Source organism: Nannospalax galili, unplaced genomic scaffold (assembly GCF_000622305.1).
Source record: "Nannospalax galili isolate Female #2095 unplaced genomic scaffold, S.galili_v1.0 scaffold702, whole genome shotgun sequence".
NCBI lineage: Eukaryota > Metazoa > Chordata > Mammalia > Rodentia > Spalacidae > Nannospalax > Nannospalax galili.
The window spans coordinates 610,089-636,874 of record NW_008348657.1 but is presented as its reverse complement, the minus strand read 5'-3'; the positions used below and the strand labels follow the sequence as shown (position 1 = coordinate 636,874).

Sequence of the window (26,786 nt, the reverse complement as noted above, 5' to 3'; positions counted from 1 at the left end):
TAGTCAGCAATTTTTCCAATTATATTAACCCCATCCCAGAGCCTATTTCCAGGCTTCTTATGTCACACTGACAAGGATGTACTGGAGCCAAAAACATAGCTCAGTGGCAGAAGTGTAAGCTTAGATGTGCAAGACCCTGGGTTCAATCCCTATCACTGCCCACAAAAGAGATTACAAAAAGGTTATTAAAGAACTCAGCAAGTACAACATGGTATAAAAACATGTGAGCCCCAAGGGATTTCCCGTGGGTGTCAACACTGAACATGAAAAGCAGAAGCTGTTCATCTTCCACAGCTCTGCACCATGAGGCCACAGCCTCTACAAGGCAAACCCAAATGACTATGCTTCCGGTGGCATTGCCTAGGCGGTGTATCTTTTTTCTCTTTCATGTTTAGCCTTGTGGTACTTAAGATAGTTGTTGTACAGGTCCTTAAAGACATCACGAGCTCCTGGCTGCAGTGAGACTCGCAGGAACTGGATGTCACGCTCACTGCAGAGATCCAGAACAAGGTAGATGCCCTCTTGCAACAGGGTTTTCACAGCTGGGTACAAGGTCACCTGAGAAGGAAGAAGAGCTCTAAATACAAACCAGGGGCAGATCACAGAACATGCTGAGAGAACCTTGGAGCTCAGACCAGCAATGTGAAAACAGTATAGCCATGGGTCTCTGGAAATTTCTACAACTAGGATTACCGGCCAATGAATGAAAGCATGTCTCAGGAGCTTCAAAGCTCTTTGGATACAATGAGCATTAACCACTACTCACCCTAAACTAGCAATATAGACGGACTCCTATAAATTGATCTAGAAGTAAAAGAAGGTAACAGAAACATCCTTGTACATTTCCATTGGGACTTCTCACCACATGAAGAGGACAAAACAACTAGGCATATATAGGCTGTGGTAGCTCCTAACCAACAGGGTCTCTCCAAGTCATCTGCTTGTCCTTCATAGGTCCTCCCACCAACTTTCAGCCTGCAGAAGCACAGGGTATGATTGCAGAGATCTATCTGGGTATCCTTGCTCTCTGGCATTTAATTAAACCTAAACATGCTGCCTGGGAGGATTTATGGCTCTAACTAGCAGCCCCTAATGCATATGGAGTATTTTCTTCATTGCTAAATTTAAAAATAAATGAAAGGTAAGACCTAGACTGCTGCCAAAGGATACTAGATGCAACAGCCATAGATAATTCACAAAACCTTTTGCTTTCAAGATTTAAAAGAAAAAATGAGATAAACATAAATTAGACATGAATAATGAGGCCACGAAACCAGCAAATTTTCATAAAGTAAATCTCAGAATAATATGGCTTAAGGGTTCCAATTACCTCTCCTTTGTTGGCCCTCAGTGAAGTGAAATTACTGTCTCATTTTATTCTGCAGTTAAAAAACAAAAAACTAGTACCAGCTTTTCTTTCATCAAAAGCTTTTATATTGTGATAGTTGGTTTTAATTAGAATCACCTGAGTAGGGAGCCAAACTGAGGGACTGTCATAAGTTGCCTTAAAGGGAAGACCTACCCCAAAATGTGGGCTGCACCTTCTGGTAGCAACCCAGATAAAAAAGAGGACTGCAGAAGGAAGATTGTCTTACTTGTCTGGCCTTCCCTCTGGCCGCTGAGTTAATTTATCCCGTTGCTGCTGTTGCTCACTCCTTTGCTGATATCAGAACCAGCATTTCCAGGCTTCCATCATTGACCAAGGAACAGCACCTCTCCAGGAACCCTCCAGGTTTTTGGTGCCAGAATGGGACAAGGAACCCAACCCATGGACTAAGCAACTACCAGGTTCTTGGCCTCTCTGGTGGAGACAGCCACTGTGGGACTGCTCTGGCTGCTGAGGCAACCACCCAGCCTCAAGGAGCAGCAACTACCAGGTTCTCAGCCTCTTGGTGTGATTCAGCTGTTCTTACTATTCCAAAGTAAACTGATTAATAAATTCTTCACTCTTTCAGTTCTGTTCTTCTAGAGAACCCTGTCTAATTACATATATTAATGACTCACACGCTTGGGAAATTATCAAGGTTCTGTAAAAATGCTAAATACTTGCAAAGAAACTATATTACGAGTCCATACGTCATTCAAGGATCACTGGAAGGGTCTTCTCATGCACTTACTTGGCTCCCCCACCTCCTTCCAAAATTGTTAGGAAGACAAGCAGCTCCACACACTGATGTAGGGCTGTGGGTTGGAAAGTTACTTAGCAGTTACAGGTATATCTAAAACAGGGCAGGAAGTGATCTAAAAAGGCTGTCCAGCCAAACTTTCCTGGAAAATGTTGAAACAAGGAAATAGGCCCTGAGTATGTGCTGGAGCCAAAGACCTGAGAGTCTTGAGCAGCTTCACCAAGGGGCTTCAGTGAGTTTACACATTGCCCAGTCCTGACCACAACCCTGCAGGGCCACTGCTCACCACCCCCCAACCACACACAGGACAGCCCACTGCTGCAGGCCCCATCACTACTACTTTTGGTGAGAATCCATGCTGTAGGACTACGACCGGAAACCCTGGTGAGTATGTTCAGCCTAAGTCTTACCTTTTGCGCCTCTGTCACATACTGGGCCACCAGGAACGGGGAGAACAAGGTGAACTCCTCAGTTCGAGCAACGATGTGGCTGAACATTCTCTCCACCAGGCGTGCACATTCAAGGACTACTGTCAGGTCATCTGTATTTCCTATAGATTACAAATGGTCCCCAAATGATTGGCCTGGAAATGGTAAGAGCAAATTTTCTAACCCTACACTATAACCAGAAACTACTGCAACCTTCCACTCTTTCCAGACTCTAAATTGGCTTACCCTGTACATGAAATAGAGAGATTCAAATATTCATGTATATTATACAGGGAAGAAAACTTACAACACTCAAGTCCATGAGTTTGCCAGAGGTCTGTGGTAGTTAATCTTCACTGCCTTGACTGGATTGTAACAAACCCATCAGGGAGTGTCTGAGAGGATGATTCCAGGGAGGATTAAGTGAGCAGGGAAGACCCACCCTGAATGCACACAGCCCTATCCCATGGTCCTGGACCGAATATTAGGGCAAAAAGGAGCAGGAAAGCAAGATGAGCAACCGCATTCATCTCTCTCTGCTTCCTGATTATAGATGCAAGGTGACCAACTACCTCACACTTCTGTCCCCATGACTGACTATATCTCCTCAAATTGTAAGCCCAAATAAACCCTTTCTTAAGCTAGTTTTAGTAGGTATTTTATCACAGCAAGGAGAAAGTAATACAAGATCTAATTAGAAAAATCACTATTCTTTCAGGGTAAAATCTATGATTACTATTGTCATTTTTATTTTATTATTTTAATTTTACGTGTATGTGTGTATTGTCTGCATATAGGTAAGTGCACCCATGTCATGCAACGCCCACAGAGGACAGAAGAGCCTGTCGGATCCCCTGGAACGGCAGTTACAGGCAGTTGTTAGTTGGGTGCTGGGAGAGAGCCAAATATTCATGTATATTATAAAGGGAAGAAAACATGTGGGCGTTGGGATTTGAACCCAGGTCTTCTGCAAGACTGCAAGAACACCCAGTGTTCTTAACCACTAAGCCATTTCTCCAGCCCCTTACTATTGTTTTTTTTGTTGTTATTGTTTTCAATTTTAATTTTTTTTTTTATGTGTATGAGTGCATTGCCTGCATGTATATGAGTGCACCCGTGTCGTGCAATGCCGCGGAGGTCAGAAGAGGATTCCCCTGGAACTGGAGTTAAGGATGGTTCATAGCTGCCATGTGGGTGCTGGGAAATGAACCCAGGTCCTCTGCAAGAGCAGTCAGTGCTCTTAACCACTGAGCCATCTCTCTAGCCCCTACTATTGTTATTTTAAAAGGAGACAGATTTGCAGCTGTTGGGAAGTCACAGGATCTATATTTGAGTGTGGACTTTCCAGCATAGCCGTAAATGGGGGATGGTCCACTCTTCTGCAAACAAACCCCCACCCTATGCTTTGTTAGCAAGCCCAATAAATTTGTTAGGATTTAAAAAAAAAAAAAAAAAAAAAGAGCTAATGAAGCCTTCATTATTCTACCAAAGTTGACCCCATGTTGGCAAATCCTTTGGTCTTTGATTTCTTATTCCTATTCCTCCCCATGCCCTTAAACTTCATTGTATACATATTTCTATGTAATCTACTTCAAGTTATTTCTGGGAAAATATGTTAAAAATTGCCTCTCTTTGTAATAATTTTTTTTAAAAAAGGAGATAGATCGCAAGTCTCAACAGTTAAAAGCACTGGTTGCTCTTACTGAGGACTTGGGTTAGATTCACTGGCTGCTCTTTTCCAGTACCCACATGGTAGCTAACAGCTGTCCATTAACTCCAGTTTCAGGAGATCTGACACCTTCTTTTGGCCTCTGTAAACACTGCATGCATGTGGTACACCTACATAAATGAAGGCAAAAAACTCAAACACAATTTAAAAAAAAATTTTTTTAAGGAGATAGATTGCTATAAGACAGAATCAAATGGAAAATTATCTTTAAGAAAAACAGTGATTTATTGACATCATGTCTTTGCCTTTATCAGTTTTAGAAACTGTCTGTATATGGTTTGCCTTTGTAACAGATGGAGATGAAGTGCAATGTTATCAGCAGACAATCCACTCCTGACCCTGCCCACTATCCTGTCTTCCCAAAGTCACTTTTCACTCCCAGTCCTTCCCCCCCAGGGAAGGCCTGCCCATACTACCGTGCCACCTGTGCTTCACTGAGCAATGACAGGAAAATGCAAACAAACCCAAGAACAATGAACAGACTGGTGACCACTCAGGTTCAAGTTTGAGCAGGGAATGGACTATAGAGGCACAGGAACTCAGAGTGGAAACATCCTGTATTTTGACTGTGATGTAGCTTCACTATGTTCTAAACTGTCAACATTCACTAAACAGATTAAGTTTGTCATAGATACATTACGCCTCAATAAAGCTGAATTTTAGGATATATAGTATGGTTTTTGGAGACTGAATAAGTATACAGACATCTTTACAGCTGCAATTTTTCTATAGCTATGTAATTTCTATGAAATTAAGTTTTTTGGAGACCCTGAACAAACATACAGATAAATTTATACCTGCAATTTTTTAGATCTATGTAATTTCTATGAAATTATGCTAGTATCTGTGAAGCATTTCAATAGGCCCATACTGTAATGATGTGCTTCACCATCTGACAGTCCAGTTTCTCTTTTCAGACATACATGTCCTATTTAAAATTTAAGGTAACTAACACTGATTATTTCAACTGGACTTCATGCATAATAAGACAGTGCATTAGACTCCAATAAAGAGAATAAACTGTTTAAAACCCTCCTGAGTCAAGCAACAAGTTCAACAGAGGCCAGTCTTGGGATCAGAGAGGACTGAGTTAGGCCAACATGAGCAAGCACATGCTCCCATGCATCCTCACAACATGTGATAAAGATAAGCCCGAGTTAGTACATAGCCACACTGTATATATGCCACAGTACACAGCAAGGCCTGGACTGGCCAGCCCAGGAAGATGTCACTATCAAAAGCATCTTGGAATCTGAGGGGCCTTGACTAGAACCACAAGCAGTCATTACCTACCAGCCAAGTCTGATTAGAGAGAGGAACATGTTTCTAGTATTAAGTCGACACATGCTCTGTGCCATGCACAGGAAATGGTGACACCTAGCTGTGCCATTAGTTGGTTCTGAGCCAGGTAGAGTAACTAGAAAACTGCAATCTATATCACCATGCCCATCTTCTCATCCCTCTCCGCCCCTTCTGCTCTGAAGTGAGTGTTCCACACTACCTCTTCCTTTTGTTTCTAGTAAACTATAAACTTAAACTTGATGGCAAGAATGTGCCTTACAGGTATGTATTCTACAAATTTAATTTTTTTCTTTCCAGAAAAAGAACTGTTTCTGTCAGAAATGCCATATGGATCTATTGTTTTGGATACAGTAAAATATGATGGTCTATATGACCAACATATATTGATGTTCAATGAATTAATAAAAAAAAAATTTAATGTGATGACCTGAACAATTCTCGTGTAAACTCAGTTTAGTGATTTTATTTTCAGTAACATTCATGGCCAGAAACACTGCATGATAAATATACTTGAAGCTGTATACCTGATGTAATTACTCTGAATTACCTTTGTCTTTCTGTCGTCCTTCATGCATAACTGAAAATAGCAGTCTATTAAACGAGTTCAAGAAAGACGGGATGGCCTTCAGCATCACCTATGATAATAAAGAAAAAGAGAAGTATACCGATCATCTTTTGTCTGCTTGCTTTCTTCTTCTCCTGTCTTCCTCCTCCATCTTACCATAGAATACTGGGGTTAGAGATGCAAGCTCCCATGTTCAACTTTACATGAATTCTGGGAATCTAACCTCAGCTTGTGGGGCAAACACTTTACCCAATGAGCCATCTCCTCAGCCCCAAAGCATGCTTTCTTTACACTTCATATCAGGATCACAAACACAATGTCCAAGTCAGCAGCAATTAGCCTATGTGACTACTTAGATTTAATCAGAATTAGGTAAAATTAAATATGCAGTTCCTACTAATACTGGCCACAATCAAGTAGCAAACATGTCTGAGGCCAGTGATTACTACACTGACAAGGCAGGCATCACTGAATATTGACTGGACAGTGTTGCTCTATACTTTAGACCGGAAAAAAAAAAAAAAAGAATAAAGTGCCAGGACAATTCTCTCTGGTATAATTAATCCAACTCCCGACAGCATCATAGCAAATCCTTAAAACCAAATTACTGGCTTTTTGCAACATATTCAAAAAGAGGCCATTATTGGGGCTGGAGAAATGACTCAATGGTTAAAAGCACTGGCTGTTCTTGCAGAAGATCTGGGTTCGAATCCCAGCACCCACATGGCAGTTAATGGCAGTCTGTAACTCTAGTTTAAGGGGATCCAACAGCCTCTTCTGTCCTCTGCGGGTATTGCACGACACACTGCACTTACCTACATGCAGGCAATAAATGCAAACAAATAAAATGAAAATAATATTTTTTAAAAAAGAGGCCATTATTGCAAAAGTATCAGCACACTCTTAGTGGCATCTCTGAATCGCTACTATCATATTAATGAAAAGTAAACAAACCCAAGCCAGATGATCTAGCTCCACACTGACACCTTAGGTAACTGGGCAAATTTGTCCTTTATGTGTGCTTTATTTTTCACATTTGCAAAATGAAGATAACAGGTCGTAATAAACAGTAAATAATTAAAAAAAAACATGTGACATACTTGTTACAGTCTTCTCCTAGGTGTCTAGTCAATGCTGGCCATCTGCTGTACCTTCTAGATATACCTGAGAGGATACTAGCTTGGTGTTCACACCCATGTGGACCTAACAACATGCACTAGCTTTCCTCATGAGACCCAGCAGGTGAATGTCAGCTGCTGGAATACCATACTGTTGATATTTTCTATTAATTGAAATGGATCAATCACACTAAATAGGAGAGTCAAGCAGCTTACTAATCTTACTTTCTTACATCTTTTTGCAATCTCAGACTATGATGGATTTGCGCCACATTTATTCTGTGCAGTCACAAAGCTACCTTCACAATGAGCAAAGAAATTCCATACCAAAGGTTCTGACAGAAGAGGCAGGGCAAAAGGTTACAGTTAGCTGGGAAGGGATCTGGAGCAAGGCCCAACTTAATCAGTGCCAAAAAAGTTTTCTTAAAAGAGCCCTGGCTGTTCTTATAGAAGACCCAGGTTTGATTCCCAGCACCCACATGGTGGCTAATAACTGTCAGAAACCCCAGTTCCAAGGGATCCAATGCCTTTTTCTGACCTCTGCAGGCGCTGTATGACACAGGTGCATTTACATACATGTACACAATACATTCATACACATAAATAAAATTTTTTAAAAAATGGCGTTCCTTGATAACTCAGTGTGTAAAGGCACTTGCATGTAAAGGCACTTGTCACGCATGCCTGGTGACCAGAGTTTGATCCCCAGAACCCATGTAAAGGTGAACAGAGAAGTGACTCTACCAAGCTGTCCTCTGACTTCCACATGAACACCATGGTATAGGCACCCCCACCACACACACACAATAACGGTATTATTGGCAGGTTTATTCTTAGAGCATTAAAATACTTAAAAGTATCTAAACATGCATACGTGCGTGTACATATATAACATTTGAGCTCCCATTTGTCACACGTATAGTAGTGGTGCATGAAAAGAACCCCGGTCAAAAGTATCAATAGGCTCAGTCTAACATTCAGATTCAGCAGAGTGGCAATAGTCAAATGTTCAGTGGGGGCTTCCTCAGTATCCATCAGTAAAACAGGATTATCACGTGTTTTGAAAGCTTGCTGTGGGGTAATACAGCAAGTGTTCAACAAATCTCCTGTATAGGGTCTGTATTCCTAGCCTCTATGTAACAGACTATAAATAGTCTTTATAGTAGGTGATTATAAACTCATGATACTCATTCCTTCTACCAACTTGAACTAAGAAACCCAGCAGACAATGACTTGTTTAAAACATCATCTGCAAACACAGAGCAATTTCTAGTGAGCCTCCTTCATATTAGTACACACTACCACACAGAGCAGCAGACCTGGCAAAGAAGAACTGGCCTGGTGAGAAGATCAAGTATTACAGGGAAATTACATGAATTACCAGAAATTACATGGAAGCAAGTCTGCAAAAGAGCATTCCCCCTGCTTTTCTTTCTTCAGTTTTTTCGCCTTGCTTATTTTTGTTTTTAGACATAGTATGGGTAACCCAGGGCTCACATACACCACAGAGCAATCCCTTCTGCTTCTCTGCTGGAGGCTGGCATTCCAGGCTCACCTGGGAGCAGCTGTGACACTCCCATCTCACCTTAGGGTGGCACTGCAAGATGGAGAAGAGTACATTGTGCATCTTCAGGAAGACACTGCCATATTCTTGGGGCTTCAGGTGGTTCAGAGGGACAGTGAGCAAGATACTAAAGACCAGGTTCACATGATGAGGGTTGCTGATGGTCTCCTCCCCTTGTCGAAGCAGGGCAGCCAGGACATCAAGAATAGGCTCAACCACCACAAGAGCCACAGGATGCTCCTGGCAGGCCTCCTGGTGTTGCAGCTACAATGTAGGCAAAGCAAAGACAGTAAAGATGATCCTCTAAAGAAATACCAGCACTGATGTTCCAGGTGACAAAGGAAGGACTGCCCAAGCTCCACAATAAAATGGTGTGGACAATGAGCAGCCTGAAGGGACTAGGAGGCTACTGTCCAGTCTCCAAGGGTGGCACACTTATGGACCTGGCTACTTTGGCCTACACTTTTTGTTGGTTGTATCTACCACGAAGACAAGCAATTTCTTTTTCTTTTTTGTCTTTTTGAGACAGGGTCTCCCTACAGCCACAGCTGGCCTAGAACTCGCTATGTAGACCAGACTGGACTCAAACTCAGAGATCCACCTGCCTCCACCTCCAAAAGTGCTGGGATTAAAGGCCAGGTGACAAGTAATTTTTTATAAAGGAGTGGACTCATAAGAAAGTTGCATGTCAGGCATGCGTGTTTTCCCAAAAGAGACCATAAGTTCCAACTGCCTGTGATTACAATATGTAGTTAAGATGTTTAGTTACTGTTCTAAAAAAGTAAAGGGAATACTCAAAATGAAGGATACTCTAAGTCTTCCCTGGGTCACCTAGAGAGTACCTCTAGAGTTCCCAGCTTGACAGTGAGCATCTGGAGGGACCTTTGAGTCCTGAATCTCATAATGTCCATCATTTGCAGAGTACCTGACTCTGAAGGCTGCCTGCTGCACCAAGTGAACTTCAGCTTGGTATGTATCAGTGTGGTCAACACACATGCTTATCACCATGGCCACCCATAAGCATGTCATCTGCCTCACTTGGCAACTTGCTCCTCCACTGGATGCTCAAAATTACACTGAGGGAAAATGGCATGTTTCAGCATGTACCTTTTGGTGATGTAGATTCTTAGGAAAAAGACAAAGAAGAAAATGTGAAAACAGGAGGGAACATGAAGTCTAGTTTTCAGGCCTAAGATCTGAGAATGTGTTAACCTATGGCAATTCTCTGAAGACAGCAAAAGCCACAATCAAGATGGAGACCACAGCAAGCAGGCATTGCCCTGTCACATTAAGAAAATCTGGACCAGGCTCATTGGGGGGCTAGAACTGAGAGCAACCCCACTGAACTGAGATTTTTTAGTAGTAAAATAGCAACAAGTGATTGTCAGATGAAAATTCAGTACTTGGATAGCATGTAACAGTAACCTGTCACAGTATCAATACTCCAACTTATAGAGCCATCCTCCCCTTTCCTCCAATGTATCACAGGCCTATATATGTGTATCCCTTCTGTTATTGGAAGAGATTCAATTGAGCACAGCATTTTGCAGGGAATCAGCCCTGGAGATCCTCCTCACCTCTTCTGAGATTACATGGCCCACAGGAGCCTCACCTTGTCCCCATACTCATCTCATCACTCCCATCTGATGCTTCCTGGTGACTAGCCCTCTCACCACCTCCAGGCCAGGTTGCTACTGTCTAGTAGTATGCACAGATAGGGCACACAAATGGGGTGCCTGCTCATGGCTACCTACAGGAAAAAGCTCTAGAAACAGAGGCCCCAGAGACTGGCTGTCTCACAGAAGAGGGAAAGGCAAGCTAGAGGGCACATTTCTACAAACCACTCACCATCAAAGCTGTGACTATCTGGGGGTATGTACGCCATAACAAACTTGCTTTCTCTCCACTGAGTGAGCATTTGAGCAGCAGCCTGAGCAGTCTAACAGCGGCCAAAACAGCCTGAAATAAAAGGATAAACTTTAGCAAGAAAACAGTTAACCCTCTGAGAGAGAACTCCATGGGGGAGAAGGCCTCTCATTGGTGCTGATGTGGTAAGTAGAGCCCTATTGTTGAGGACAGGGACAAGACATGGCCAGGGTTGAATCCTGAGAGCAAGGGCCATCAAACTCATTGGCACACAGGAGGTAGTGAAAATGAGCAGAACTCCAACAAAACAGGGCCTTCAGAGTGTTTCATTAAACCAGGCAATATGTGGTCCAGGACAGCAAGCTCAGCAAAGGACACAGAGTGGTGAATGAAAGAACTTAATTTTTTTATGATCACTATAATGAATATATAATACTTAATGTTTCACATAATAATGCATGCATTTGTAATTTGAAGAAATTCCCCTGTGAAAAATAAAGACTCCTCTCACTGGAGGGTAGACAAGCCCAGAGCTGGATTCCCTCCCACAGTTCTTGCCCTGCCTCTACTCTGTCAGCTAAATTTGTATAGTTTTAGATGTATCACAACATTTCAAACAGGCCTTCCTTTTCCCTGAGTGGACACTACTCTGGGCAGCAGACTAGTAAGAAGGAAGCTATCCACACTTGCAGTTCTGCTTTCCATGCATGAGTGATGTCCAGCCCCTGGAGAGTAGACCGCATCACCAGCCCAAAGTCCTCCATTGTCCCAGCCTCCACCATCTGAGTGAGCAAGGTTCCCAAGTGAGGTTCAATATCCTGAATGACTGGAGCAGGAATGTCTGGATCTGTAGGAAAAGAAGCCAAAACCAGTAAGTTGTGAGAGACAAGGGACAATGAGCTGCCAAGGTGGCCTATGATAATACCATGCAGTCATTAAAAACTGAGTAGTGGTGTAGGCCTTTAATCCCAGCATTCAGGAGGCAGAGACTGGTGGTTCTCTGTGAATTCAAGGCCAGCCTGGTCTACACAATGACATTCCAGACCAGCTGGGGTTATATAGTAAGACACTGTCTCAAAAACAAAAAACAAAACAAAACTGTGAGTTGAAGGGTGTGGTAGTACAACCAAGTGCTGGTGAAAAAAACAGTGGACACTCAGATAGTGCCTCTCTCTCACACAAACAGCTGTACCTGTGCACAGTGCATATACACAGAAAATGCCAACATGCTCAGGAAAGGTTAGCTCTGGACAATAGCAGACAGGTGTTACTTTGTATCTTTCTATATCCTTTGTCTCCTTTATAAAATCAAAATGGATGCAAAAGTAGGTTATTTTTAAATACTCAGGAAATGTTGAAAAGGTTAAAAGAATGTAGACATTCCTAGGACTGTCTGCTGAATCACCAGGTATTTTCTGGAAACTGCAGGGTCCTTTGGCCCACAATATCACAATAAAGCCCAATTCAGGGTCTTCAAGGTGTTCCATCACTGACCCCATAGCACCTTTCCACCAGCGTCTCAGACTAGTACACACTGTCAAAACATTTTTTTTTTTTGTCTGAGACAGGGTCTTCCTGTAGCCCCAGCTGTCCTGGAACTATGTAGACAAGGCTGGCCTCGAACTCACAAAGATCCGCCTGCCTCTGCCTCCCAAGTGCTGGGATTAAAGGCATGCACCACCATGCCCGACTCTATCAAAACATTTGTACTTCTTAGTCTGTGCCCAATACTGACAGCAGGGGGACAAGGACCAGGAATTTTGACTGACAAAAGATACAGGCTCATCTCTCCTACAATCTTTCAGCCCTAATTCTCTCCTCAGTAAAATGGGCACAACAGCAAAGATGCCTGTGGTTGGCAAATAAAAGGACAAAGAACCTACAGAAAGCCTACCAGTAGGGTTCACCATCCCTTCTTGCCTTGCTGTATTTTGTGGCTACTCACACTTGGCTTACATGCATCCATCTCAACTCAGTCCCACATTCAGGTTGGGCCTTTGTATTCTACATTCTCTTCTCTGCAATCATGGATTCTATTACTTAAGTCCAAATCAGTAGCATTATCCACCAGGGCAGAGATAGTCCTATACGATGGCCAGCTCTAAAGTGCCTGCTTCCCTGACTCTTACTGATACAGTCGATTCTTCTGCCTGAAAGCACTCTTCATAAAAACTCCTATCTATGAAATCTCCCTCAGCACCACCAGAGGACAGGAAGACATACACAGGTCATTGTATGGCTACATTTCAGGTCTTCAAGGACACTGTCACATTCCTTCTCTCCTTCCCTGCCTTGAGCCTCTCCTCGCTTGGCATTTCTTCCAGATTGCTCACTACTCTAGCAGGTCACTGTAAAGTCTGATAGCTTAGGTATGTGAGGGCTGGACCAAGGGGGTAGACCACATGATGGACTCACTGCAGCTGAGGCTCTGTTCCAGAGGTCAGAGGTATCACAGGTCAGGGATTTAAGAGGAAGACTTAAATTACCCCAGTTTACCAGGGCTGGGGGAAGGGGACACAGTATTCAGTTTAACAAAAGGGCAACAGCCACAGCTTCAGATGCCAGCTGCCTCCCAAAACACTCACTTAGAATGCTGTCACAAACTTTATTTTTGGTCTTTTTGAGACAGGGTCTCCCTGTAGCCTCAGTTGGCCTTGAACTCACAAGAGATCTGCCTGCCTCTGCTGGCTTTAAAGGCATGTGCCACCACACCCGGGGAACGCTGTCACAAACTTTAACAAAACACTTGATGTAAGCCCTAGGAAGTAAAGAATCAATCAGTCTCTGAGTTATTAACAGAAAAAAATAGACCGTGACATATCAGTTTTTCCAATTTTGCCACATTTGGGTCAGCGATAGGTCAGTGACAAGGAAAAAAACAACAGTGCTACTCTGGCCACACACCCAGGTCTGGCACTGGCCCAGGCAAGACCAGGTGGCTTTACTTCCTAAAGGCCCCATCTTCTTGCAATTTCTCTATGGGAATCAACTCACCACATATTCTTAGTGCAAGACTAACTGCAAAAGAACATTTGTTACCCTAGCCCCTCAGCAATCCTCAAACTGAAAGGAAAGCCTCTGCCATCTGCAATGCATAATGACAAGAAACAAGAAAACATCAGTCCTGGTCATCTGCCTGCTTTGAGAAGTCTATTTAATTTTTTGTGTGTGTCTTTTTGAGACAGAGTCTCCCTGTAGTCCCAGCTGGTCTGGAACTCACTATGTAGACCAGACTGGCCTTGATCTCACAGAGCGATTCACCTGCCTCTGCCTCAGACTAAAGGCATGCACCACCACACCTGGCTCTATTTAATTTCTGTATGCTAATAAGAGGCAGAAGGCTTAGACCTTTTATTATATTACATAAATACAGTCAGTTTCTAAATATCAATCAAGGAGCAGAGTAAGCAGGTTCTAAATATCAATCAAGGAGCTGGAGAGATGTCTCATCAGTTAAGAGCACTGGCTGTTCTTGAAGACATGGGTTTTCCCCATGGAGGTCAGAAGAGGGCATCAGATTCCCCCGGAAATGGAGTTACTGGTAATTGTTAGCCCCCATGTGGGTCATAAAAAGGGAACCTGAGTCCTCTACAAGAGCAACCAGTGCTCTTAACCACTGAGCCATCTCTCCAGCACCACATAAAAATTTAAAAAAATACTGATCAAGTGTGATCTACCTAACAGGTTGTAGGCCAGCTGGGATAACAGAGACTTTATATCAAAAAACCAAAAAAATAAGGGGGGGCGGGAATCAAGCCCTTTCGTATGGTAAATATAATTAAGTACCGAGCATGGTGTTGCACCCATTTAATCCCAGCACTCCAGATGTAGAGGCAGGGGGATCTCCATGAGTTTCAGGCCAGCCTGGTCTACAAAACTGAGTTCCAGGCCAGCTGGGGTTTAAAAAAAAAAAAAAAAATTAAGTCATATTAAATCATAGAAAGTTGTTTTTTTTAAAAAAAGGTACAGGCTGGCATTGAACTCATAAGAGATCAAACTACTTCTGCTTCCCAAGGGCTAGGATTAAAGGCAAGCCACCAAAACCTGCTGGGGGAGAAAAAAAAATTTTATAGTGCCTTTTGTTTAACACTAATATTTTTTAGATATTTCTAGTTTTCATAACTATTTCAGTGGGTACATAGGAACCCTAAACCTTTGACCTGGGAGACTGCAGAGGTCAATTTTGTACAGGAAGACATCAGCTTTCTCACTAGACAAAAGTGATACTCCCCTAACACATGAGATGACACTAGGCAAGTGTGTCTTACCATGCCTACCAGTTAGAAATTAAGTCATCTCCAAGGCTTTTTTTAGTTGGCAAAATTTGTGTAAATTTATAGTTTGGGGTTTTTTTTGGTCTTTTTTGAGACAGGGTCTCCCTGCAGCCCCAGCTGACCCGGAACTCACTATGTAGACCTGACTGGCCTTGAACTCACAGAAATCCGTCTGCCTCTGCTTCTTGAGTGCTGAGATTAGGCATGTGCCATCATGCCCAGCTGAATTTATGTAATTTTTTTACATTAAAATATTTTTATTTTATGTGTATGAGTGTATTGCCTGCATGTGAGTACACCCATGTCATGCAATGCTGCAGAGGTCAGAGGAGGGCTTCAGGTTCCCCTGGAACTGGATGGTTCGTAGCCGCCATGTGGGTGCTGGGAATTGAACCTAGGTCCTCTGCAAGGACAGTCAGTGCTCTTAACTGCTGAGCCATCTCTCTAGCCCCTGAATTTATGTAATTTTTAAATCAATCTACGGCTCTAAAGGTCTGATACAGAGGAGTTTCCCCCAAGTGAGCTTCCCCCATGGCCAGGACAAATTAAAGGCCAAAATCACCAGCAGGCTTCAAAACCATGAATGCAAACAAGACAATCCCCAAAACATAAGGAAACCCAAGGAGCCTAGAAGGTTGCAACATGCATAGGGAAGGGAAAGATGGAAAGGTAACTGCTTTTTCATGTGCCAAGAATATAGACAAAGGAAATGATGTCCCAGATGTTAAAAGACTGGAGGGCAAGCTTTCTACCATCTCCATGTGGCACGTTCTAAAGATACCAGGTGTCACCTTATTCAAAAGGGGAGACCCAGCCAGTTGTGGTGGTGCATACTGGTAGGATATGCTGATGAGGTAGAGGCAGAAGGATCAGAAGAGGGGAGGCCTGGCAACTTGGTTGTGGAGGTCCCAGTGTCTTAAATCCCTGTAATACAGAATCAGTTCAGAAAGAAACACCTTACCTGTAAGAACTTTCTTCATAGAATGAAAGATGGCGACAAAAACAGAACCATTTTGTGGATGGAGCTCTGAGGCCAAAAAGAACAGAGTTAGAAAATGCAAGGCTGCCTGGAAAAACTGAGCATTCCTCGCCAGGGCTGGCAACTCCTCCAGCAGCTGAATGTACACATCATGGTAAAGGGTTGTGTGAGAAAGCAGAGCTCTGTCTGTATCTACCCCTTGGGTGATTTTGGGCCCTCCTTCCCTGAAGTTTTGGCTCAGGTCCACTTCTAAAAGAGTGGGGACAGCTGAGAGGAGGACTGAGGGCAAATGGTGGCCTCCATTCCCAGGCACTGAGCAGAGCTTCAGCATAGTACCCATTTGCATCATGGCCTTCTGCAGCAACTCAGGCAGTATTGCTGGGGCCTCCAGTGGCTGCCTCCGCTCCTTAACAAAAGGCCCCAGGACTTGACAAAACTTGGTTAGAGCCAACAGAAGCACTTGCTTGCCCAGAGGGCTCTGGATTTCCGATTCTTTGCTTGAAAGAAAAGTAATGATTTTTCCAAAGTTGAGGACCAAGCTCAGTTTCATTTGGATGATTATCTGCATTAGCTGCTCCAAGAATGTCCCTATTACTTGAAGGAGTTGCAGCCATGCAGGGTCATCCTCTTTAACTTGGAACCTTCTACTGGCTTGCAACAATGAAGTCAGCACAACCTCAAAGATGTCACTAACATATATGATCTTGAACACGGAACAGGCATTCCTTCCTCTCTGTAGACCACTGATGAGCCGGTAGCATGCCACCAAGAACTGAAGGGGAGGTGGGGAAGAGCAGCACACTACTGCGGAGACAGCCATAGAGAGTAACAGAGTAAAATAATACGTGTGGTAACATGGCAAAAGGCTGTCTAAGTGCAGGGTGGAAATGACTTCCAAGAGCTTCAGGAGGCCTTCTAGCTGCTCTTCCTCCAGCTGGATAGGAATATCACTCTTCATCAAGGCTAGTAAATTCTGGGCAACTTCTCCTATTGGTTCTATACATTCAGGTCCAACTTTCACCAATTTGGTTTCCCAATGAGCCATAATAGTGTGGTGGTCCTTTTCAAAAAGCCAGGAGAGCTGCTGACTAAGCTGACTCAGGTCACTATGGGCACCAGAGCTCAGAATGCTAGAACATCTTGAAACGATGCATATCAAAAAGGCAGAATGGAGGGACTGCATCTCAGCAAAGAGAGGGCTGTGAAGGAGGGATGTAGATACTTTGCCCAGTGTGATACATGGTTCACCAGGTGCCAGGTCTTCCTGGGCTTTACTTTCAGGTAAAGTTTTTAACAGGACATTGGCAAGGCATCTCACATCATCCAGACAAATGTAAGGTAATAAAACTGTGAGGTTTGACACAATCAAGTGCCAGTATGCTACAGGGTATGTGGACTCATTCACTGTCCCTACCTGCCCATCCCAGGCAGCTACTGTCTTCTGACTCAAGCAGTCTCTGCTAGAACCAAGAATATGGGCAGTGTCACATCTCAAGGTTTGGAGAGCTTCTTTGGACTGGGAAGTGGTCTGCATTAAAGTCTTTTTCACTTTCTGCAGGTACAGCTGTTCTAAGCAATATCTACTGAGAGAGTTAGACTGAGCTATACACTTTTCCACTTTCTCCCAAAGCTGTATTTCCACACCTGGTAGCAACAACGGGAGGCTTGAGCTATCCAGAGTGGCCCCAGTTAGGGGCCCAGTCACAGAGTGATATTGGCTGCAATGCAAACTGAAGGTAGTGTCCACCTGGGCCCAGGTGTAAGACAGCAGGAGTGCAGAGTCACTCACCTTCTGTTGCCACAGTTCAGGCTCTGGGCCCCAGGGGTCCAGCAGTAGGGCCAGCAGTGGCTTCACAAGCTCCCTCAGCATCTTCTCCATTATGCACTGGGTCCGTCTGATGACAGGCAGTGGAGTGCTACTGTCCAGGCTCTGCATGTTGAACATGATGCAGTGTAGCAAAGAGCTCAGGGACAGTGCCTTCAAGGCCATGTCAGCATCATTTGGCAAACAGGGCAGGACTAAAGACTGGAACTTCTCCAGCACAAGATACCATGTGTCCAAGATCTGACTCAGTGGCAGCTCCAAGAGGCAAGCACAGAGTGCCATGGAGGGGCCTGAGGCCAGCACAGGCTGCCTCAGTGCTTCAGCAGCTGGACGGCAGATCACCCCCAAAACCTCCTCAAATAATCGTGGTATCTGTCGGAGCTTGGCATATGTTTGGAAGACAGTGTTAATAAGTGCCTCCTGGGCTTTTTTGGCTCGAAGTTCTGTTACTTCTGCATCAATCCAAGCTGAAGACAGCAGGTCATCCAGGTCTGGCTCTAAAATCAAATGATTTAGCGACATTAAAATCTTGAGACAGCGGAACCAGGTTGGCACAAGTGCTTGTGAATGGTTTAGCAGCAGTTTGGCCACACAGCAGTAAAAGTGGAACTGTGCCTCCCCATGCCGGATCCTGTCAGCAGCTACATTGTAGATGTTGTTGGTGGCCACTGAGTTTAGCAGCTGTTCTATAGCCAAAAGCTCTGTGGTCCAGTCTGATAGGGACAGAGTTCCCATGTGCTCCTCCCGCAGGTGTGAGATTCGCAAGCAGTCAAACAACCTGGAAAGAGCCTGGAAGCATAGAAACTGGTTCTCCTCCTTAAGATATGAATCCAGAAAAAGTCTGTACAACAAGGCCACTGAGCTGGCCACAACCAAGGCATGAAGGTCTGATTTGCAATAGCCATCATCTATCAGTCTGGCAATCACAGTTTTCATTGGAGTAAGAATACTCTTCAGGATCCCCATCTTTGTGTTCTCTGGCTGCTGGTCCAAGAGCTCCTCTTTGTAGGACATGAGCAGATCGGATCGAAAAGCTCCACCTTGAAGCACAGCATCAATCTTATTCCTGATGTGTCGGCTTAGTCGTAGCTGACCCTGGTCAGCCTGTGTCCATGTACCCCCAGAAAGCAAGTGTCTCAGCACTAGGCAAGGCTGAAGCAGGTGCCCAGTCATATCCCCAAAAACACGTCTTGGGTTGACCTGCTGCTGCTGGAGTAAAAGGTAATGGTCAAGAGCCAGATGAATGACCTCAAATAGCTGGGCTGTCACAGCTCCTTCTGGCTGCCTGCATGCTGACCAGCAGAGCTGGCTCAGTAAGGTCACCATCAGCTCTTGTTTGGTTGTGTAGATGACAGCAAGGGCAGGTGTTGAGAGGATGCCCTGACAGCAACTCAGGATGGCACGGATGTTTCTTTGGAATCCCGAAAGGGAGAACTCAGCTATTCTCTCATTTATAATCTGAGTATTAGAAAGAAAGCTCATTACTACCCTAAACCCACAAATACACAAAAAGTATGAAAGAATCAATCACTTGCCTCCCACACTTGACAAAAAACATTTATATTACCTACCTCTACATGAACCTGACATTTATTTAATGTATCAACAAAGGCAAAGTGTCTATTCTAATTCCTTCACGTATCCATCTCCTGCCAATATCAATGCTGAAAAAGTTTAGTGGCTTCATAACTTTGCTAACAAATTTTGAAAAGCTGGACTTTGCTGACACTTAGATATCAGCAGTCTACTCTTCTTAGCGCCTGTCTATAATTCAGTTCAGACGTTATCAGGTAGCACTTGAGTCATGACCTTGTAGCCCTATATACATTTTTATACTCATTACATATTCCTGTTTTTAAAACATGAAAGCAGGTCTGGAGATATAACTCAGTTGGTAAAGCACTTGTCTAGCATGCACAAAGCCCTGAGTTCCATTCCCAGTACTACATAAACCAAGTATGGTGGTACATGCCTGTAATCCTAGCACTCAAGAGGTAGTCAGGAGGATCAGAAGTTCAAGGTCATCCTCAGCTACATAACCAGTTCAGTGCCTGCCTGGGAGGCATGAGACCCTGTATTAAAAAGAGAGAGAGAGAGAGGGAGAGAGAGAGAGAGAGAGAGAGAGCGAGAGAGAGAGAGAGAGAGAGAGAGCGAGAGAGAGAGAGAGAGAGAGAGAGCGAGAGAGAGAGAGAGAGAGAGAGAGCGAGAGAGAGAGAGAGAGAGAGAGAGAGAGAGAGAGAGAGAGAGAAAGCTGGCCAGGTGGCACAAGCCTTTAATCCCAGAGACAAGGCAGGGAGATCTCTGTCAAATCAAGGCCAACTTGGTCTACATGGCAAGTTCCAGACCAGCTGTGGCTACAGGGAAACCCTGTCTTAAAAAGACCAAAAAAAAGCAAACATTTCTAGTTACTATTTATCACAAAGCAGATTCACTGCTTTTAGCTCTCAAAATTCCAAATTCAGACAACAGACTGGCAAATTCCAAAACTAACTGTTGGGCCAGTGACTTGCTCACAGCCTTATAGCATCTGAAAATTAAATCTGTCCTACAGTACTAAGCTATCAGCAGCTTTGTGAGATAATCATTATTTCCTCTGAAGTGCTAGCTTTTGCTCCTAAAACCTGTAGCAAATGTGCCAAATTTGCAGCTATCAACACACTACCAATGAACTTCAGATTTTTTTATTATTATATAACTCATTAATAAAAAATTTTTTCTGGGGGCTGGAGAGATGGCTCAGCAGTTAAGAGCACTGGGTGCTCTTGCAGAGGACCCAGGATCAATTCCCAGTACTCACATGGGGGCTAACAACCATCTGTAAGGGGGAATCTCAACACCCTCTTCTGACTCCACAGGCATTACACGACATGGTGCATTTACACACATGCAGGCAATACATTCATACATGTAAATAATATTTTTTTAAAAATACTTTCCACATTTACATCCCTAGGCATAATTTGTTTGTAAGTTGTGTATGTGTCCTACAGTAATGTTTTATATAATTATAAACACACTTAAAAATGTTTAAGTTTGATTTTTTTTTAAATACAGAGGTGTTCTTGATCTTCTTGACTTGCCTTGAAGGACCACTCAGAATCACCCTATTAAAGGAGTTACAATAGAGGGTGTGATCTTAGGAATTACTGGAGGCTCATCTATTTCCTTGTTCTCTGCCCTTTTCCCATTTGTTTCCTCTGACTGAACAGTCTGCCTCTATAATCAGGTGCGTCTAGGTTCAAAACACAATTCTGCAACTTAGTACCCATATGATGCCCTTTGAGTCTGTCATATACTAAATTCTCATTAGTAGTGGTTTTTAATGGAACTACCTATTCATATAGCACGTAAAAGTGCTGTTTTGACAATGAAGTTCATACTTTTGAGCCTTCAAACCATTTTCAAAAACCTTTGAAAAAATTTGGGGGCTAAAGAGATGGCTCACTGGTTAAGAGCACTGGCTACTCTTCCAGAGAACTCGGGTTCGATTCCCAGCACCTACATGACAGCTAGCAATTGTCCATAACTCCAGTTCCAGGGGAATCTCTTCTGACCTCCTCAGGCACTGCACACACAGGTGCACTTACACACATGCAGGAAATACATTCATACATACAATAAAAATATTTTTTTGAAAGAGATGCTTAGGAAAAAGAAAAACCTTTGAGAAAACTCCTATCCAGATTTTGATCTTTAATCTCCCTTCAGGCCAAGGAAAATCAGAGTAGCATAATCTGGTGGCTACGATTCCCAATGGAAAAAAAAAAAAAGTAAACAAGCCAGCTCTGTATGCCTATCTATAATCCCAATATCTAAGAATATAAAGCAGGAGGATCCTGAGTTTGAGAGCAGAAGGAAATAAAAATGTAACCATAAAATAATCTAAGTTTTTTAACATTAAATAACAAAGTGTTTAGCATAGTATAAGTCACACAATATTCATTCAATAAGTAACAGTATTAAAACTTGGATATTACTACTTCCTTCTCCTTCCTCCCCTAACTTCAAATTTCCCACATCTTCATAAAATTAACTCTGAAACAAATGTTTATGCACCAATGAGCAATTAACAAAGACACATATAAAACACACAAGTCAACAACAACAAAAAAGACCCATTATTTTTACCTTGACAAGGGAAATCTGAAGATTAATTGTCTTTCCCTTCTTAAGGAAATTCTCCAATTTTTTGCTATGTAGAATGTTATCTACATAGACCCAGAGCCTTTCAACAATATCTTCCTTCAGTTCAAGTTTTTTCTTATAAAATGCAACCAATGATTGTCTTGCCCAATCAAGTAAAACCTGGATTTGTAGAAAACAAACTTTGAGAATAAAGAAACTTAAGAGAGAAAGAATTTTGACATTACAAGAACAGTCAGTCATGATCAAATCCCACTGCAAGGAAAATGAAACAAAACCTAAACAACTTTCTTTGCTTATAGCGAGCAAGGGCATGGTGGTGCATGCCTTTAATCCCAGCACTTGGGAGGCACAGGCAGGAGGATCTCTGTGAGTTCAAGGCCAGCCTGGTCTACATAGTGAGTTCTGGGCCAGCTGGAGCTACAGGGAGATCCTGTCTCAAAAAAAAGACAAAAACAAAACAGAACAAAAAATGCTTGTAGCTGTATATGGTGGTACATACCTTTACTGCCAGTACTCAGAAGGCAGAGGCAGTCAGATCTCTGTGAATTCAAAGCCAACCTGGTCTACATAGTGAGTTCTAGGTCAGTCAGCACAACATAGTAAGACTCTGTCTCAAAAAACCAAAAAATAAAACAAAATATGCCTGAGGTACCAGCTACTCTGGAGGCTGAGACAGGAGAATCACTTCAGTCTACAAGTTCAAGACCTGGTCAACATAGCAAAATCTTATCTCAAGATTTAAACAAATAGGCTGAGTGTGTTTATACATACCTATAATTTCAACACTTAGGAAGCTAAGGCAAGAAAGTCACATTTTCAAAGACAGCATGAGCTGTATAGTGAAAGCATATTAAAAAGAAAAAAAAAAAAAATCTGGGGCTGGAAAATTGGCTCAGAGGTTAAGAGCACTGGCTGCTCTTCCAGAGGACTCAGATCTGGTTCTCCACATGGCAGCTAACAATGTTAACTCCAGTTTCAGGAATTATAACATACTCTTCTGGCCTCTACGGGCAATGCATACACATGGTGTACTGGTATACATGCAAGCAAAACATTCATATACATAAAATAAAAACCAAAACTTTTAAAATTCTCACCTGTGGTATTATATCACATAAATGTTCTGAAATGTTTATTAAGGAATGAAAAAAAGAATTTGTCTTCTTCATTTGGAACTAATGAAGTTTCTGATGAAAATAACAAGTTTTTAATCCTCTTTTCTAAGAGAAACACAATAAATGCCCACAATGACCCAAGAATGGATCACATACCCAAAGCAAAATGGCAATGAGGAATAATTAAAGAAAAAAACAAACAAAAAAAAACAATGAGAGGAAACTAGGATTTGCATACTGAGTTCCCCAAGATACATGCAGTTTAGCCTAATTCTACTTCAGAAGACACCATCAAGGTAAACTGATGCCCAAGTGTTTTATGAGAAAAGAAGGCTGTACACATAGTTTCCAATATTGTGAAATGCTCCTACAGGCACAGAAAAAAGGCCTCAGTTCTCAAAGCTCTGCGTGTGTGTGTGTTGCTAGTGAGCTTCCAGCATGCTTGGCAAATGCTACTGTCACTCAGCTATTCTCACCCTGCCTTAAGCTCTTGACTCCAGAGTGGCTGATGCTAAAACAAAAAAGGGTAAGGACAGCAAAGGTCTTGATCAAACTATGTGCCAGAACTACCCCTTTGTTTCATCCTGTACAGTGCTTACCAGGGAACTACCAAGCTGCAAAGATAATTCCCAAGTGCACTAGGTACTGCTAGATAAGCTAACTGTTCTGTACAGTACATCTCACCACCACCCTAACAATTATAATTCATATTTTTATACATCTTATGCTACCTCATTTAACACCAGCATTGCAATGTATGTCAATACAATTTCATGAGCTTGTCATCGTAGTGTTAACTATATTATCTACTTTTTAGCCAAATAAGCTTAAGAAATTAACAAAGAACACTGTACTTGGTACCTACCTATATCTAGCAGGGCCTCATACAAACACTAACACTTCTTAATTCCTCAACCTTCAATCTACCAAACAGAAAGATCTCACTACTTTTTTCACTGATATTTCTTTTAATTATTTTTTAAAAAGAATTTTATTATATTTTTTTTATGTGTATGCATGTATTGCCTGTATGTATGTAAGTGCACCCATGTCATGCAATGCCCGCAGAGGACGGAATAGGCCGTCGGATCCCCTGGAACTGGAGTTAAGGCTGGTTTGTAACCACCATGTGGGCGCTGGGAATCAAACCCAGGTCCTCTGCAAGAACAGTCAGTGCTCTTAACCACTGAGCCATCTCTCCAGCCCCTTTTATTTTTTTTTAATATTTTTTTTCTTATTGTATGTGTATGAGTATATTGCCTGCATGTTTATAAATGCACCCGTGTCACACAGTATCCATGGAGGTCAGAAGAGGGGAAGAGATCCCCTGAAAATGAGGTTATAGACAGTTGTTAGCCACCATGTGGGTGCTGGGACTCAAACCCGGGTCCTCTCCAAGAGCAGTCAGTGTTCTTAACTGCTGAGCCATCTCTTCAATCCCATACATGTAATTATTTTAGGTCACAAAAATGTAAATTTAACATTAAACTTACTTGTTCTTTATTTGGAAGGAAGCACTGATGGGAAATCCAAGCAAAGTGAGCTAGTTTTAGTTTATCTTCCCAAGAAGTTGTCTTGCTTTTAAGCTTAAAAGAAATGCCTGAATAAATAGCAGCCATTGCTACACGTCACCTACAATGAAAAAGAATAGAAAACAGTATTTTAATAAGGTCTATGAACACTATGTATCTTATAGTGTACAATTAAATTCTGGCCACATGTGGCAGCCTACGCTGTTGATCTAAGAACCTGGGAGGCAGAGGCAGGGAGATCTCCCACTCTGATCAGACATCACACAGTCAGAGGATATAGGAATTCAATAAGGCAAAAATCAGCATGGGCAGTTTACTCACAGAAAGATAATCATGTATGACTTCAGATTGAAAGGGTAGTTTCAGCCCAGCATGGTGGTACATGCCTTTAACCCCAGCACTCAGGAGGCAGAGGCAGGTAGATCTCTGTGAGTTCCAGGCCAGCCTGGTCTCTATAGTGAGTCCAGGTCAGGGAGACCCTGTCTCAAAAAGACCAAAAAAAAAAGGTATCATGTATCAGGATTAGCTTTATCAAATACACAAACAAGCAAAGTAATGTTTCTTCAGGTGAAAAAGAAATCAGGTGTTAATTCAAACCCAATAGAAATACCTCTATTTCTGCTGCAATAGTTAGCTTCTCCCAGTAACTTTCTATTACTCATGTACAGAAGACTACAGAACATTCACACAACTGAAAAGCTATAAAAATCAACAAGCCTCAAAACAACAAAGGAAGCATACACATCAACAGTCTACAATTAGTATCAAACTGAGGCAAAGCTCTGAGTTTCTTAAAAGTTGTAAAAGATGGGGCTGAGAGATGGGTCAGAGTTTAAGAGCACTGGCTGCTTTTGCAGAGAACTCAGCTTTGGTTCCCAGCACCTATGTGCTACCCAGGAGTCCCATGATGAAAGCAGACTATTGAAGGGGTGCTGGTTCAGATGCTGCAGCTAGGTGAATGAGCTCCCATCCAGTTCCAGGGGGTTCCACACCTGCATCTGTGGGCACTGCATGACACGGGTACACTTACATGCAGGCAACACACTCACACACATAAAATAAAAATAATAAAATATCTTTAAAAATTGTAAAAGGTTAAGTCATTTTCTTTAAAGTAAGCAAATCATCTCAAGAAAGAAAAAACCGTTCACCACAGTGATGTGTCAAAGCGAGAAAGAAAAAGCATCCCTCCTTGCTGCGGTCCCCAGGCTGTCGGTTGAAACGGTTAGGCAGGACCAGTACCTTCAAATCCCCTCCCTCAGACAGCCGCTCCCCTTTGGCTGGGACTCCCTGACATCTTTCTTTGCAGGGCCAGGTTCCCTCAGATCCGGATCCCCGCCCAGATCGCGGCTCCCTCAAGAGGGGTTACCGAAGATCCCCGGGTCCCCTCGGGCTGGAGCTCCCTACATCCCGCTCCCTCAGATCTGCGCTTCCCCACGGGATTTACCTTAGTGGATCCCACAGATGGAGACACCCCCGCCCCCGCCCCGGCTCCCTTAGACGGAGATCCCCGGACCCGGCTCCCCTGGATGGAGACACCCCCCACGCCCCGGACCCGGCTCCCTCAGACGGAGATCCCTCACCCAGGCTCCCTTGATGGAGATCGACCCTCGGACCCGGCTCCCTCAGACCGAAGTCCCCGGACCCGGCTCCCCTCAGATGGAGACCACCCTGGACCCGGATCCCTCAGTGCGCAACCCTCACTCGGGCTCCTTTAGATTCGGCTTCCTCAAGCCGAGCTCACTCCAGCTAGAGCTGGGACTGGTGTCTGGAGCAGCCAAACAGCAGTTAACCGGCACAGACCAAACGCCTCAACTCAGCGCTCACCTGGCAGCTCCGCAGCTCCCAGCCGCACGTGAGGGAGGCGCTTCCCGCAGACGTTGACGCCAACGGCGCGGAGCGAGGGGAGGGGCGTCACGCAGACATCGCCAGCCGAGCGCCGAGCGCACTCTGGCCGTGGCGACGCGCGTCGGCGGCCCAGCCCGGAGCACTCGTTCCGTCAAGCGGTCATGGGGCCGCCGCCCAGAGCCGCGGGTTCGGCAGGGCTCAGGGCGCGGGGACCCGGCTAGTCGGCCGCGGAGCGAGGCCCTGCGGCGGGCAACGGATACGGAAGCGGCCGGTGCCGGAGCGGCGGCGGGGCAGCGAGAGCCGCCTGGGATGATCAGTGAGCGCGGGCGGGGCAGGGGGGAAGGGAAAGGGCGGGGGGAGGGGACGCGG

At 43.7% G+C, this 26,786-nt stretch overlaps 2 protein-coding genes across 3 annotated transcripts in view; one reads left to right on the top strand and one right to left on the bottom strand.

The window, feature by feature from the left end:
- On the bottom strand, positions 1-26,530 carry Urb2 (URB2 ribosome biogenesis homolog). 2 transcript variants are annotated; one of them, XM_008845778.2, is made up of 10 exons: positions 26,397-26,530; positions 24,531-24,669; positions 21,905-22,081; positions 15,934-19,234; positions 11,385-11,545; positions 10,681-10,791; positions 8,854-9,096; positions 6,133-6,220; positions 2,537-2,676; positions 1-558 (listed from the first exon to the last, which is right to left on the bottom strand). In XM_008845778.2, exons 2-10 carry the CDS (start codon positions 24,654-24,656, stop codon positions 361-363), a joined length of 4,545 nt encoding a protein of 1,514 aa, XP_008844000.1. In that variant the 5' UTR covers positions 24,657-24,669; positions 26,397-26,530; the 3' UTR covers positions 1-360. The 2 variants fall into 2 exon arrangements, with proteins under 2 accessions (XP_008844000.1, XP_029425562.1); XM_029569702.1 differs by lacking the exons at positions 1-558; positions 2,537-2,676; positions 6,133-6,220 and having other exon boundaries at positions 8,959-9,096; positions 11,389-11,545.
- Taf5l (TATA-box binding protein associated factor 5 like) overlaps positions 26,502-26,786 on the top strand; it is a 24,200-nt gene continuing 23,915 nt past the window's right edge. Inside the window, exon 1 of the mRNA XM_008845777.3 lies at positions 26,502-26,733. The gene's annotated coding sequence lies outside the window, so the exon portion shown is untranslated. The remainder of the gene's footprint in view (positions 26,734-26,786) is intronic.